General features: G+C 48.0%; 1 protein-coding gene across 9 annotated transcripts in view; it reads right to left on the bottom strand.

Annotated features, from left to right (window-relative positions):
- The window catches only part of LOC137416354 (uncharacterized), a 75,406-nt gene that overhangs the window by 24,253 nt on the left and 34,644 nt on the right, over window positions 1-16,509 (bottom strand). For all 9 annotated transcript variants that reach the window (XM_078784131.1, XM_078784129.1, XM_078784127.1 and 6 more), the window contains one exon: window positions 1,545-1,590. In XM_078784131.1, the coding sequence (XP_078640257.1) occupies window positions 1,545-1,590 (46 nt within the window). The remainder of the gene's footprint in view (window positions 1-1,544; window positions 1,591-16,509) is intronic.

Genomic DNA, 16,509 nt, shown 5'->3' with positions numbered 1-16,509 from the left:
AGCCGTGTCTATCCTGTGTTCCCATGTGAATGAATAAGATTATAAAGAGCCGTGTCTATCCCGTGTTCCCATGTGAATGAATAAGATTATAAAGAGCCGTGTCTATCCCGTGTTCCCATGTGAATGAATAAGATTATATAGAGCCATGTCTATCCTGTGTTCCCATGTGAATGAATAAGATTATAAAGAGCCGTGTCTATCCCGTGTTCCCATGTGAATGAATAAGATTATAAAGAGCCGTGTCTATCCCGTGTTCCCATGTGAATGAATAAGATTATAAAGAGCCGTGTCTATCCCGTGTTCCCATGTGAATGAATAAGATTATAAAGAGCCGTGTCTATCCCGTGTTCCCATGTGAATGAATAAGATTATAAAGAGCCGTGTCTATCCCGTGTTCCCATGTGAATGAATAAGATTATATGGAGCCATGTCTGTCCCGTGTTCCCATGTGAATGAACAAAATTAGAAAGAGCCGTGTCTATCCCGTGTTCCCATGTGAATGAATAAGATTATATGGAGCCATGTCTGTCCCGTGTTCCCATGTGAATGAACAAAATTAGAAAGAGCCGTGTCTATCCCGTGTTCCCATGTGAATGAATAAGATTATAAAGAGCCGTGTCTATCCCGTGTTCCCATGTGAATGAATAAGATTATATGGAGCCATGTCTGTCCCGTGTTCCCATGTGAATGAATAAGATTATAAAGAGCCGTGTCTGTCCCGTGTTCCCATGTGAATGAATAAGATTATAAAGAGCCGTGTCTATCCCGTGTTCCCATGTGAATGAATAAGATTATAAAGAGCCGTGTCTATCCCGTGTTCCCATGTGAATGAATAAGATTAGATGGAGCCATGTCTATCCCGTGTTCCCATGTGAATGAATAAGATTATATGGAGCCATGTCTGTGCCGTGTTCCCATGTGAATGAATAAGATTATAAAGAGCCGTGTCTATCCCGTGTTCCCATGTGAATGAATAAGATTATAAAGAGCCGTGTCTATCCCGTGTTCCCATGTGAATGAATAAGATTATATGGAGCCATGTCTGTCCCGTGTTCCCATGTGAATGAATAAGATTATAAAGAGCCGTGTCTGTCCCGTGTTCCCATGTGAATGAATAAGATTATAAAGAGCCGTGTCTGTCCCGTGTTCCCATGTGAATGAATAAGATTATAAAGAGCCGTGTCTATCCCGTGTTCCCATGTGAATGAATAAGATTAGATGGAGCCATGTCTGTCCCGTGTTCCCATGTGAATGAATAAGATTATAAAGAGCCGTGTCTATCCCGTGTTCCCATGTGAATGAATAAGATTATAAAGAGCCGTGTCTATCCCGTGTTCCCATGTGAATGAATAAGATTATATGGAGCCATGTCTGTCCCGTGTTCTCATGTGAATGAATAAGATTATATGGAGCCATGTCTGTCCCGTGTTCCCATGTGAATGAATAAGATTATAAAGAGCCGTGTCTATCCCGTGTTCCCATGTGAATGAATAACATTAGATGGAGCCGTGATGTATACTTTCAGGTAGGACAAAGTATTTTACCTCAAAGCCGAGTGCTTCATCCACACACTTCTGCATGGTTGAGTACCTGCAGCATCAGAAATGTGGCCTTACTTTCACTATTTTAATACAATTACAAGGAAGCTGAACAGGTAAATCCCACAATGCTCAAATAAAAGTTGGCAATTTGACCACAAAGGAAAATAAAATGTTTGTAATGTTTAGACTTGAAAAAATTGACCAACTAAATTAACAAAAAACAAATAATTCATTCACATTGAAGGTACCGTATTAGAAAACCAAAACTAGAACGGTACTTGGAGAGCATACCTCCGCCAGGCTGAACAGACTATGTTTTGTATCCCACTGAGAGGCCGTACCTGCATCCGGACTTTAACCAAAATCAAATCGTCACCGAACCAACTCATCCACCAAGTTTAGTCAAAATCCATCCAGAACCTTTTGAAATATCATGCGATATATCGTTTCTGACGCTGTCTCTCAATTGTGAAGAATCAGTTCAAAAATGAAAAAAAGTCTTGCAACTGGATCCAGATTTTCACCAAAATCTAATCAATTCGCTCCCGTCACAAACCCAACCTGTCCATCAGGTTTCGTCTAAATCCATCAATAACGTTTTTGAGATATCTTGCCCACATACAGACAGACAGACAGACAAACAAGAAAGATGCCGTGCATAGCACGAAACGTGCGAAATTCAAATAAACAATAGTTTCCATGGAAACAGCAATTTGGTAGTTTGACCTATCAAGTGTTTTACATGAAGGAATGTTGTGCATAACAAATTTGGTCGATACATTTTGTAATTGCTAAAAGAAAATAAACACGATTCGTGAAGTGGAATTGTCATCCTCGTAAACGCCTCCATTCCCTACCTATGCTCAGGGAGCAAGAAATTGCACCTGGATGTGAAATCTAACCTGTATCGAAGTCCTGTCATGATGTTATTGACGATCACCAAGTGTATTCTATTCTGTCATGAGATGTCAAGTGACACCATCATCAACTTGCTGCCACAGATGTTTTATTCTCCCACGGTCAAACGACAAATTTCAGTAGCTGTCCAGTTCTTCAAGACCATGGTCCAGCACTTTAATTTAGTCTCGAAACCTACCCATGATCTTTCCTGTTATTGCTATTACTATCCTTTATCTGCCTGGAGATCATCTATCCACTTTGATGTTTTATTGTTTATTTTGATCACAGGCTTTAAGGCTTGTAATAGAGCCGTCCTCCCCATGCTTCAGAATCATCGGAATCTCCCGCGATGAAGCCAACTCCGAGGGCCTTTCACTCACTCACCGCAGGCAGGTAGGTGGTCTTTCTGTCTTCTACCGACTCCTCTCCGGCCTTGCTCCCCCAGCTCTCTCTGTGCTCTGTCCCCCAAATATTCCTACAGGTCGCACAAGATCTGCCAGCCACCCTCTGATGGTTAAACTGCCGAAATCAAGACTCTCTGCTCACCTTCACTCCTCTTTTTTCCCACCTCTGGAACAAACTCCCTCACTCTCTTCAATCCCACTCCTCCCTCCAGGTCTTTAAAACAGCTGTTCACCACCATCTCTTATCCTCCCCCATCCAAAACCTTGATCTTTTCTACCACCGCTAATTCACCCCAGATACACCTTTTTGAAATTCCAACTTCTTTCCTGGAAGTCCTTGCAGTGTCCTTGTGTTTTATACCTCTCCCCTCCCCTTCCCACGCCTCCTCCCCCCCAAGCCCTCTCCCTCCCACAGTTCTCTCGATGTCGCTGCTCTCAAATGTTGTACTTGTGTGCTTCCCCATCTCTTCCCATCTTCTCTACCGCTCCCCTTATATGTTTTATGTGTCTGTTTGATTTTTTTGTGTGATTAATATTTAGCTCTTTCACGAGCCTCGATCTTGCATACAAAATAAATAAATAAAAGAATACACAAATCACAAAGACAACATCAGACATTAGGCAAACCTAGCCACTGATCTTGTGGGAAGTGACATTATTACCCAAGAGCACTCTGGATACCAGCGAGGCCATCTTTTCTGACGTCACTTTTCAATCTACACTCGGTGAGACAATCAAGTTGGAATTCCTTCCTCCACACGGATGCCAATGCTTGAGGTTTGTCTGCACTTGATCCTTCAGGTTTGAAATGCTGAGCATAAAGTAAGGAAGCAGAAGATACCATTTAAAAAGTCTTTGGTATGACTTGGCATGGAAACCGCTGACCTCACAGACTCGGTGTCCATGCTCTCACCATTCATCAAGTGGAGACAAGCCTCAAGTGCAGACAAACCTCAAACCATTCATCAAGTGCAGACAAGCCTCAAGTGCAGACAAACCTCAAACCATTCATCAAGTGCAGACAAGCCTCAAGTGCAGACAAACCTCAAACCATTCATCAAGTGCAGACAAGCCTCAAGTGCAAATGAATTATGTGAAGACAAACCTCCAACCATTCATCAAGTGCAGACAAACCTCAAGTACAAATTAATTAAGTGCAGACAAACCTCTAACCATTCGTAAAGTGCTCTAAACATGGAGTCTGGTGTTTTTTTTCTGTCTGTATATTCACCCTGAACGTTATCAGAATGCCAACCTTCTATCCCCTGACGTAGGCTCTTCGATGAGTGTATGTACACGCGCACACACACACACACACACACACACACACACACACACACACACACACACACACACACACACACACACACACACACACACACACACACACACACACACACACACACACACACACACACACACACACACAATATGTGACATATTATATACACACACAAATAATATATGTGACATATACACACACACAAATAATACACGTGACATATTATATACACACAAATAATATATGTGACATTGTGGGGGTTACCCCATTGGGACATAATCCACAGGCACGGGACTGGTGGGGCTATTGATGGTATGGGCGTGGCGTGCGCTCGGTTGTTGGAGCCACGCCCCCTTAAGAATGATTTTGTGTTATAAAAGATGTATGAGTTCCGGTCGCGAGTTAGTTCTGTTGTTATAAAGGAGCTTTGAACAAGCTGAGAAGTGTCTCGCCCTCTCGTCATCCGCAACTCCTACATTGGTGACCCCGTATTGTTCTCGAACGTTTTCGGAGCTTCAAACGAACATGGTGACAAGCGCAGTTTCGATTAAACTGCCGGAGTTTTGGGAACGACAAGCTGCCGTTTGGTTCGCACAAGCTGAGGCCCAATTCGCCATTCGGAGCATTTCTGCAGACGACACGAAGTATTATTATGTCGTGTCTGTGCCCAGTGGCTCCACTGCGACCAGAGTGGTGAGCCTTCTCCAGGATCCTCCGAAGGGCCGCAAGTACGAGATGCTAAAGGCACTGCTGCTCGTAACCTTCGAGCTCACTGAGGCCAAGCACGCCCGCCAGCTACTTTCTCTACCCGGGCTGGGCGACTCCAAGCCGTCGGAGCTTATGGACCACATGTCTCTCCTGGGCTGCCACCGACCATGTTTCCTCTTCAAAGAACTGTTCCTGCAACAGCTGCCAGGTCAGGTACGGACAGCCCTGGCCAACTCATCTGTTAAGGATTTCCGCGCCCTGGCCAGGGAAGCAGACAAGTTTTTCTCCGCAGACAAGACAAGTCCGCAGACAAGACAGCAATGTAGTGCAGCTGCATGGGACCCCGACCCCGTCGAGCCTACGCCGCTGGCGTACACCGTCGCGGCCGCCATTACGGCCCAGCGGTGGAAGGCCCCAGGCTTGTGCTTTTACCATGCAAGGTTTGGGCCCAAGGCCAAGGCATGCCGGCCACCCTGCAGCTTCAGCGAGTTGGGAAACGGGATGGCCGGCGCTCGTTACCTGCCATGAGTGTCGGCCGTTCGGGCAGTTTGTTGTTCATTTCGGACACCGACTCCGGACGTCGTTTCCTCTGCGACACAGGGGCCCAGGTGAGCATTCTACCTGCGTCGGCATTGGACCGGGAGGCCGGGAGTCACGGCCCCGCCCTGGAGGCCGCCAACGGCAGTGCTATTCAGACTTTTGGCAAACGGACCGTGGAACTGTGCTTTGGCGGGCCGCGGTTTACATGGGATTTTGTCACGGCGAGGGTGTCCATCCCCTTGCTGGGCGTTGATTTCCTCTGCGCCAATGGCCTATTGGTGGATGTTAAAAATCGGCGACTCATTAATGCGGAGACATTCAGTTCTCTTCCATGCTCGCTGAGCGGGTCCGCTTCGACGAGGCTTGCGTGCACGCTCTCGACCTCTGATGAGTTCCCGGCCCTCACACGGCCCACCTTTTCGGCCGTTGCCGTCAAGCACGGGGTGGAGCACCCCATCCGACCACCGGCCCGCCTGTCTATGCTCGGGCTCGACGCCTCGACCCGGCGCAACTCGCTATCGCAAGGGCGGAGTTCGACACATTGGAGCGTCTTGGCATCGTGCGACGGTCCGACAGCCCGTGGGCCTCACCTCTCCACATTGCGACGAAGCCGGGTGGTGGTTGGCGCCCGTGCGGGGATTATCGCCGCCTTAACGACGCCACTAGCCCCGACCGCTACCCAATCCCGCACATCCAGGATTTTTCCGCCCGCTTGGCCGGTAAGGTGTTTTTTTTCTAAAGTGGACCTCGTTCGTGGTTACCACCAGGTCCCCGTCCGGCCGCAGGACATTCCTAAGACCGCGGTGATTACACCGTTCGGGCTTTTCGAATTCCTCCGTATGCTTTTTGGGCTCAAGAACACGGCCCAGGCTTTCCAGCGCCTGATGGACAGCGTGTTACGGGATTTGCCGTTTCTGTTCGTCTACCTGGATGATATTCTCATCGCCAGCGCTTCCAGGACGGAGCACATGCTTCATCTCCGAGCGCTCTTTGAACGCCTCAGTCAGCACGGCCTGATCATTAACCCAGCCAAGTGCTTGTTCGGGTTGGCCTCAATTGACTTTCTCGGCCACCGCATCACGAGGGAAGGGGCCGTCCCACTGCCGTCTAAAGTGGAGGCTGGGAAGGATAATACGGTCGCCGATTGTCTCCCCCGGTCCATAGCTGGCGCGGTTCACCTTGGCATCGACTACGCCCGCATGGCGGCCGATCAGATCTCCGACCCGGATGTCCAGGCCTGCAGGGCGGCGGTCACGGGGCTTCGACTGTCTGATGTGCCGTTCAAGGACACAGGCACCACGCTACTGTGCGACGTATCTTTGGGACAGCCTCGCCACGTCGTACCCACCAGCTGGAGACGGCTGGTGTTCGATGCCGTCCGTGGTCTTTCTCACCCGGGCAGGAAGGCGTCGCAAAAGTTGTTGGCGGCGAATTTCGTTTGGCACGGGCTCAGGAAGGATGTGCGTGACTGGGCCAACACCTGCATCGAGTGCCAACGCTCGAAGGTGCATCGCCATACCCGGGCCCCATTGGCACCATTCACAGTGCCCGAGCGACGGTTTGACCATGTTAACGTGGACCTGGTAGGGCCCCTCCCCCCCTCGCAGGGATTCACCCACCTCCTCACGATGGTTGATAGGACCACCAGGTGGCCAGAGGCCGTCCCGCTCACATCTACAACATCCGCCGATGTGGCCCGGGCGTTCATCGGCACTTGGGTTGCCCGTTTTGGCGCCCCCTCAGACATCTCTTCGGACAGGGGGCCTCAGTTCACTTCAGAGCTCTGGGGTGCTGTCGCCCAGGGGTTGGGGGTAAAGCTCCATCGCACCACTGCATTTCATCCCCAGGCTATGGATTGTGTGAGAGGTTCCATCGCTCTATGAAAGCTGCTCTCAGGGCCAGCCTCCGGGATGACAGTTGGGCCGACAGACTCCCGTGGGTCATGTTGGGCCTCAGGACAGCCCCGAAGGAAGACCTCCAGTCCTCATCCGCGGAGCTCGTCTATGGCCAGCCGCTGCGGGTTCCCGGGGAGTTCATGCCTGATGCCACAAGCCCCTGGTCCGCTGCCCATCAGCAGTCGGTTCTCCAGGAGAATGCCAAGATGTTTGCACCAGTGCCCACATCTCAACATGGTTTGCCTCAGGCCCACGTCCCGCCGGATCTACGTACAGCGGAAGCGGGGTATGTCTTTGTTCGCCATGACGCACAACGGGGGCCGCTTCGGCCGCCTTACGACGGGCCTTTCCGCGTTCTGGAGGCCGGGGACAAGTCCTTCGTGGTCGACATCGGCGGCAAACCGGACCACCTTTCGGTGGACCGCCTCAAACCGGCTCACTTGGACCTAGACCAGCCCCCTCGGTTGGCTCAACCCCCACGGCGGGGTCGTCCCCCGTCGGGTAAGTCCCCGGTTGGCCCACCCACCGCCAAGCCGCTAACAGTCCCTGCTCGGGTCATCAGTCGTTTCAGCCGGGTGGTTAAGGCCCCCCGTAAACTGACATTGCCTGTGCGAGTGAATTCTGGGGGGGCACATGTGGGGGTTACTCCATTGGGACATAATCCACAGGCACGGGACCAGTGGGGCTATTGATGGTATGGGGGTGGCGTGCGCTCGTTTGTTGGAGCCACGCCCCCTTAAGTGATTTTGTGTTATAAAAGATGCATGAGTTCCGGTCGCGAGTTAGTTCTATTGGAATGAAGGAGCTTTGAACAAGCTGAGAAGTGTCTCGCCCTCTCGTCATCCGCAACTCCTACAACATATTATATACACACACAAATAATATATGTGACATATTATATACACACACAATATATGTGACAAGTTCACAGTGCATCACGAGGGAAGGGGCCGTCCCACTGCCGTCTAAAGTGGAGGCTGGGAAGGATAATACGGTCGCTTGTTGTTGTCATACCCTTCCTCCCGTCCATGGTACACGGAATCTTGTGGTGAGGCTGTTGCCCAGAAACAACATGCCTTCGTCTCCTGGAAAGCAAATCCAACGGAAGGAAATCTCATTTCCTTTCACAAAGCCCGAAACAAGTGTGTGTCCACCCTCAGGAGAGCCAGGAAACAATATCTCTCCGTTCTCAAGACCGAACTCTCTTATCTGTCTCCCTCTTCCAAATCCTGGTGGCGTCTGGTCAAATCCGTTTCTGGTGTTTGTTCCCCCTCCATCCCCTCCCTTACCTCAAACGGCTACACAGCTGACTCCGCACGTGAAAAAGCTGAATGCCTCAACTCTGTGTTTGCCTCTAAATCTTGTGTCCCAAACCCATCCCTCTCTGTACCCACCATACCCAGTCGTACCCTGCTGCTCCTGGACTCCGTGTCCTTTCCTCCTGACAAGGTGGAAAAGTTTCTGTCAACCCTCGACTCTGATTCTGCAACTGGACCCGACGGCATCAGCCCACGGGTCCTAAAATCCTGCTCTGCTGCTCTATCTCACCCTCTCTCTGTTCTCTTCACCCTCTCTTTTGCTCAAGGTCAACTGCCATCTGCTTGGAAATCAGCCAACATCACCGCTTTGCACAAAAAAGGTGCAAAAACAGATCCTAGCAACTACAGACCAATCAGCCTTCTCCCAATTATCAGCAAAGTCATGGAATCCATCATTGCTTCGGATATGAAATCTTTCCTCTTCTCCAATGGCTTGATCTCTGATCATCAATTTGGTTTCAGACCAGGTCACTCTACTCTGGACATGCTGCTTCTGCTGTCTCAACAATGGATGGAGGTCCTCAATGCCAAACAGGAAATTAGAGCTGTCTCCCTCGACATATCACGTGCCTTCGACACGGTCTGGCACCCCGCTCTGCTCACCAAACTCTCCTCCTTTGGTATCCATGGAAATCTCCACGCATGGCTGGCGGACTTCCTCTCTAGTCGTCGTCAACGTGTGGCCCTGAATGGGTTTCTCTCATCTCCTCTTCCTGTTCAGGCTGGAGTTCCCCAAGGCAGTGTTCTGGGCCCCGTGCTTTTTCTGGTCTTCATCAATGATCTCTCTGACTCTCTCGAAAATCCTCTCTATCTCTTTGCTGATGACTCCACTCTCTGCCGCTCCATTCCTCTTCCCTCAGATCGGCAGTCTGCTGCCTCCTCACTCTCTGAAGACCTGGACAAAATCACAGACTGGTCAAACAAGTGGAACATGTCTTTCAATCCTGACAAATCTCACACTCTTACTATGTCTCTCCGAAAAGATCGACTGGACAACCCTCCCATCTACTTTCTCAACAATCCTCTCCAAGAAGTTCTGTCGCTCAAGATTTTGGGTCTCACTATCTGCCATGATCTTTCTTGGGAAAACCACATTTCCAAGCTGGCCTCCAAAGCCAGTCGCCGACTGGGCATCCTCCGTCGTGCGAAGTCCTTCCTCGGCACACCTGAGCTCCTCACCACATACAAGGCTTTCATCCGCAGCTCAATGGAATACTGTTCTCCCCTATGGGCCGGTGCTCCTGCCTCACACCTAGCTCGGCTTCACGCTGTTGAAACCAAAGCTTTCAGAATTATTGGAATCTCCCGCGATGAAGCTATCGCTCAGGGCCTTTCACTCACTCACCGCAGGCAGGTAGGTGGTCTTTCTGTCTTCTACCGACTCCTCTCCGGCCTTGCACCCCCAGCTCTCTCTGTGCTCTGTCCCCCAAATATTCCTACAGGTCGCACAAGATCTGCCAGCAACCCTCTGATGGTTAAACTGCCGAAATCTCGGCTCTCTGCTCACCTTCACTCTTTCATTCCTCTTTTCTCCCGCCTCTGGAACAAACTCCCTCACTCCCTTCAATCCCACTCCTCCCTCCAGGTCTTTAAAACAGCTGTTCACCACCATCTCTTATCTTCCCCCATCCAAAACCTTGATCTTTTCTACCCCCGCTAATTCACCCCAGATCCACCTTGTTTGAAATTCCAACTTCTTTCCTGGAAGTCCTGGCAGTGTCCATATGTTTTATACCTCTCCCACCGCCCCCTTCCCATGCCCCCCACCCCCAAACCCCTCACCCTCTCTCAGATCTCTCGATGTCTCCATGTCTCCATGTCTCCATGTCTCTCGGTCCCTGCTCTCAAATGTTGTGTTTGTGTCCTTCCCCCTCTCTCCCCATCTTGTCTACCGCTCCCGATGTTATATGTTTTATGTGTCGGTTTGTCTTTCTGTGTGATTAATGTTCGCTCTTTCACGAGCCTCGATATTGTATACAAAAAAAAAAAAAGAAAAAAAAAAAAAAAAAAAGGAAAAAAAAAAAAAAAGTGACATATTATATGCACACACAATATATGTGACATTATATACACACACAAATAATATATGTGACATCACACACACACACACATACACACACACATACACACACACACACACACATTATGTGTTATATTGCAGGGGCAAGTGCAAGTAATTTGTTGAGCACTTCGTACCTGACATCCTTGCGAGTACCATTATGGAGCAGCGAAGCATCATCAGGTTTTTGCTTAGTGAAGGTGTCAACCTATATGAAATTCTTAGAAAGACTACAATATCGTACATATTGGACATCAAGGAAAGATGTGTATGGATGGTGCGATCCATTTTGAATGGGATGAGACAGGCTAGGCCTGTGTGGCAGCAGACATTGGTCACCCAAACTGATGTTCAATGCCTACTTTCGTCAGTTCGTTTGATTCAAATCCAAAATGTTCAAAAGACATTTAAAATTGTCTAGTCTCTGGAGCATTTCATATCTGTAACCCAAGATGTGGCACAAAGATAATGTAACCTTATCAAGCCTCCTCGTTGTGTAGTCTACAGAGTCTTCCTGACTGCACATATGAAACTGCAGTTGTCTTCCGATCACTGCGTGTGTTGATGTTGACAATATTTCATGTGTACCATGCTTAAATAATCGAGTAAAAAGTAAAGAAAGTGTCTTTTAAAAATATATATAAAGTTATGTACCAATTGGAGGTTTAGCGAGAGGAATTACAGAAATAATTCGAAAATGAAAAAAACAAGTCTGGAGACGACGATGGTTCACGAGCGAGCGGTATTCAATGACAAAGGACGGACTATAACCGAAACAGGCCTGGACAAGCCAGGCCCGGAAATGTCAAAACGAAGGTTACTGACCTTGAAATGAGATAGAAAATAATGTAGAATCAGTTATGAGATTAGTTAGCTACACAATCTTACTATAATTCACCAAATGTCCGTCCATCTGTCTGTCTGTCTGTCTGTCTGTCTGTTCGAAGGTGCCGTAAAAACTGCTGAACCGATCGCAAAGATATTTTGGGTGGATACTCCTGGGATCTCCAGGAGTAAAATAGGCTATTTAGTTTTCCCAATTTCAGCTTTAGTCTCCAGCATTCTCAGGTTTGGACTCCCACATAACATTCGCATTCGCATAACGTTCATTGTTCTCATTGCGACGATGTTGCTTTCCCGGGTGCCGCGCGATCGGTGCAGTCGTTTGTGCGGCACCCGGGAAAGCAACATGTCTCCATCGATCGCTAACAGATCGCTGTCTCCATCGATCTTGCCAAGGCCGTAACAGCTATCGGCTCAAAATCCTTTTAACTGTTGATTTGGTACAGTTACACGTATCGGGAATTTGGTACACGTATCGGGAGTACATATGACATAGCGATTGTGAACACGATTATCGATCACGATTCACGATCACGATCATAGTGTATCGATCACGATTTGAAACATGATGGAATAATATTTACCGATATGAACAGTGATGTGGCTTTTATTGAAATTCTAAAGATGCTGTTTAGATTTTGATGATTTGCGTGTGATATGATTCAACAGTGTTTATATGAATCGTTTAAAATTTAAAAAAACCTTCAATTTCTGATATTTTGCCTTTTCATTTGGGCTTCCCAATTGAAGCCCCGCCCATAGGGCGGGTACCGTTGCGAGTTTTACAAAATCCCTTTTGAAAGACTACTCATGGAATCTTCGATTTCTCCAAAAAGTGCTTTTAGATAAGTAGGATTGGCCAATCAGTGGGACCTCATGAGATACCAGTGGAAGTATGGCCTTGCCTTGGTGAACATGAGGTTCAGGTATCCAATAAACGATTTAACTGTGTTATGATATGAGAGGAAATTCCAAGGGAATGGAGGGAGAGCATTCCAGTCCCATATTTAATCGTCCAGTTGAAGATAATAGAATATATTTTGAGAAAATGTTCCAAACTGATCATGAAAAATGTACCAAACAAATATTTGAATCACACCTGATGGTTCACTCACACCTTCCACGGCTATTTCGACCAATCAAATTCCCTCTCGAATAAAAAAACAAGACCAAGTCAACATGGGATTCACTCGCACCTCATGTTAGCTTTTCCAATCCATCAAACCAAAACGGTATTTACACCTTATTATCTCTTACAATCCTACTTATCTGCTGCCATGGTCAGAATGTCACCCAAGAGACAAAAATAAAAATAGCAGCTTGAAGTAACATGTTCACTCAGGAACACCAACTCACGAAATGAGAATTCCCATTGTGACCATCACCCTGACGTCACAATAAACCCCCCAATCTCTCCCTTCCCCCATAGACCACCTTAGACCCCGATTTTTTAAATGCCAGGAACAAGCTTTGGTACAACACAGGTGATTAAGGTTGTGGTCAAGTTTCATCAGAATTGCAAATGTAGTTTCTGAGAAGAAAGCAAATACCTATTTTGGGAGCAATGTCACAATAGACTCACGACCGTGGCCCCACCCCCTAATTTGCATCTCTTCCATTGAGCGTCTCCCTCTGCACGTGTATAGTTATTTATTTATTTTTGCTTCGATTAATCTCTTTCGGTGAGAACCACCAGATCACGTCGGTCATGTCTCGGTGAGATCACGGTCAGATCAGATTTTCAGGATCAGATTTCAGGATCAGGTCAGATTTTCGGTCAGATCACGGCGAGGTCACGTCTTTTCGAAGCTGCTCCATGCGCTCACGCTTTCGAAGCTAAGTGATATTTCTCAATTGTGTTTTTGTCGAGACTGTATCTATCTTTCGGTGTATGTACCTATAGCGTATCTTTTGGAAAATTTTCGGTGCTAATTTTTCGTACATGTATACACAATCGTCGGTTAATGGTATCGAGTATTCTGCGGCCTAGTACTCGTAGGCTTAGACTACCGTACCGTCTCCGACCTTGTGGTTTGTTTTTCTCTCAGCGATTCGTCGAATGGGCTGAAATTATTTTCGTTCTCTGTTTCGTACCAGTCGTTCACCCCGTACCTCCTTGTTTAATATCTGTACTCACAAAAAAAAAAAAAAAAAAACCCCAAAATTTTTTTTTCCTTCCCAGGTCTTATTCGTTTATTTGTTGTTCTTTTTGTTCGTTCGTTCTTCGTTCGCGATCACGCGGTTAGAAATGTATAATCTCTCCCCTGAACAACTATTTTCTCTCATATATTATAACACCCTTTTCTTCTTTTCCTACAAAAGGATGCTTTCGTCTTGCTCACCAAATCTATTCATTCCAAAATATATACATAATACCATCTCTTACAGTTCCTCCTTTCTACATTCCCTAAACTATCCAGAACTCCATCCCTCCTCCAGTGTCCTCAAACGTATTTTTGACTCGAAGGTCTCAAACTCATTTTGCAAAAAATGTTCGTTTCCCATGAATCATACACTTTTCAAAATCCAATCTCACCCCTCCCCTCCAAATCCTCCCCATCACCCATCCCTTTCAAATCTCCCCCCTTGCCCCTTCCCTCCCCTCCCTCCTAAACTCCTCCCACACCCCTCCCCTCCGAGACTCTCCCTCGCTCCTCCCCTCCTAGACTCCCCTCTCACCCCTCCTCCTCAAAGCATCCTCCCTGCTTCTTCCTCCTTCCAACTTTCACCTTCATCTCCCCAAACCTTCTGCCTTGCTCTTCCCCCTCCTCAAATAACACCTCACTGTGCCTCACCCAATCTCCATCAAACCTTTTGTCCGCCCCATTCTTCCCTTTCTCCAAGCTATTCTGAAATCTCTGACACACCTTCAACAGCTCTCCCTACCTCTTCCTCCTCTTCCACATCTTACCCTACCCCTCCCTCCCCCTGTTCTGGACCCGATGCTCCCCCTTCCTCTTCATTAACGGTATGGACCTCAAACATCCGGGGCCTTCGCTCAAACTTGACTGACCTCTCCATACAGGTTGCTTCTGACAAACAAGATGTGATCTGCTTAACAGAAACTTTCCTCCTTCATGATGTCTCTGATGCCTTGGTATCTCTCCCAGGTTACTCCCTCCTCCGGTATGATAGACCTGAGCCTCGTCCTGGAGGTGGGGTTGCTATCTTTATAAAAAACTCTCTTCCTCACTCGCCCTCCACTGCCCTCTCTCCACCTCACCCCCAGGAATACCTTTGGCTACGGCTTCCCCTTCGCTCCCACCTTTTGTTCATATGTGTGTTGTACCGTCCACCAATCAGCGATGACTTCATCTACATCTCACTGTCTGATAATATGGACCAACTTCTATCTACCCATCCCAACTCTCTCTTCCTCATATGTGGTGATTTCAATTGTCACCATGCCAGTTGGCTGGGTGTGGGTACCTCTCTCACCAGCCATGGCTCTTCAGCAAAGGACTTCTGCGACTCACTGGGACTGACACAATCTGTCAATTTCCCGACTCGGATCTCAGTCAACGGAGCATCTTCTCTTCTAGATTTGGTTATGACAAACTTCCCTGAAAATGTCTGCTGCTCTTCTTCTGCTCCAATCGGCTCATCTGATCATGTGCTTGTCAAAGTGGACATCTCTCTGACCATTCTCAGAGAGCCTCCTCAGCGTCGACGAGTCTGGCATTTCACTCAGGCCAACTGGCACGGTCTTCAAGCAGCCATCAATCATCTGGACTGGTCTCCCATCTCTACCGCCTCTGACATCAACTCATCCTGGGAATTCTTTCAAAGTAAATTGCTCTCTCTCATGCACAGATTTATACCATCTCGTCTTCAGTTGTCATACCCTTCCTCCCGTCCATGGTACACGGAATCTTGTGGTGAGGCTGTTGCCCTGAAACAACTTGCTTTCGTCTCCTGGAAAGCAAATCCAACGGAAGGAAATCTCATTTCCTTTCACAAAGCCCGAAACAAGTGTGTGTCCACCCTCAGGAGAGCCAGGAAACAATATCTCACCATTCTCAAGACCGAACTCTCTTATCTGTCTCCCTCTTCCAAATCCTGGTGGCGTCTGGTCAAATCTGTTTCTGGTGTTTGTTCCCCCTCCATCCCCTCCCTCACCTCAAACGGCTTAACGGCTGACTCCGCACGTGAAAAAGCTGAATACCTCAACTCTGTGTTTGCCTCTAAATCTTGTGTCCCAAACCCATCCCTCTCTGTACCCAACATACCCAGTCGTACCCTGCTGCTCCTGGACTCCGTGTCCTTTCCTCCTGACAAGGTGGAAAAGTTTCTGTCAACCCTCGACTCTGATTCTGCAACTGGACCCGACGGCATCAGCCCACGGGTCCTAAAATCCTGCTCTGCTGCTCTATCTCACCCTCTCTCTGTTCTCTTCACCCTCTCTTTTGCTCAAGGTCAACTGCCATCTGCTTGGAAATCAGCCAACATCACCGCTTTGCACAAAAAAGGTGCAAAAACAGATCCTAGCAACTACAGACCAATCAGCCTTCTCCCAATTATCAGAAAAGTCATGGAATCCATCATTGCTTCGGATATGAAATCTTTCCTCTTCTCCAATGGCTTGATCTCTGATCATCAATTTGGTTTCAGACCAGGTCACTCTACTCTGGACATGCTGCTTCTGCTGTCTCAACAATGGATGGAGGTCCTCAATGCCAAACAGGAAATTAGAGCTGTCTCCCTCGACATATCACGTGCCTTCGACACGGTCTGGCACCCCGCTCTGCTCACCAAACTCTCCTCCTTTGGTATCCATGGAAATCTCCACGCATGGCTGGCGGACTTCCTCTCTAGTCGTCGTCAACGTGTGGCCCTGAATGGGTTTCTCTCATCTCCTCTTCCTGTTCAGGCTGGAGTTCCCCAAGGCAGTGTTCTGGGCCCCGTGCTTTTTCTGGTCTTCATCAATGATCTCTCTGACTCTCTCGAAAATCCTCTCTATCTCTTTGCTGATGACTCCACTCTCTGCCGCTCCATTCCTCTTCCCTCAGTTCGGCAGT

This window comes from Myxine glutinosa, chromosome 9 (assembly GCF_964187855.1).
Source record: "Myxine glutinosa chromosome 9, kmMyxGlut1.1, whole genome shotgun sequence".
Classification (NCBI taxonomy): Eukaryota; Metazoa; Chordata; class Myxini; order Myxiniformes; family Myxinidae; genus Myxine; species Myxine glutinosa.
Note: the sequence above shows the minus strand (reverse complement) of the source record. Positions and strands in the feature narration are given on the sequence as shown.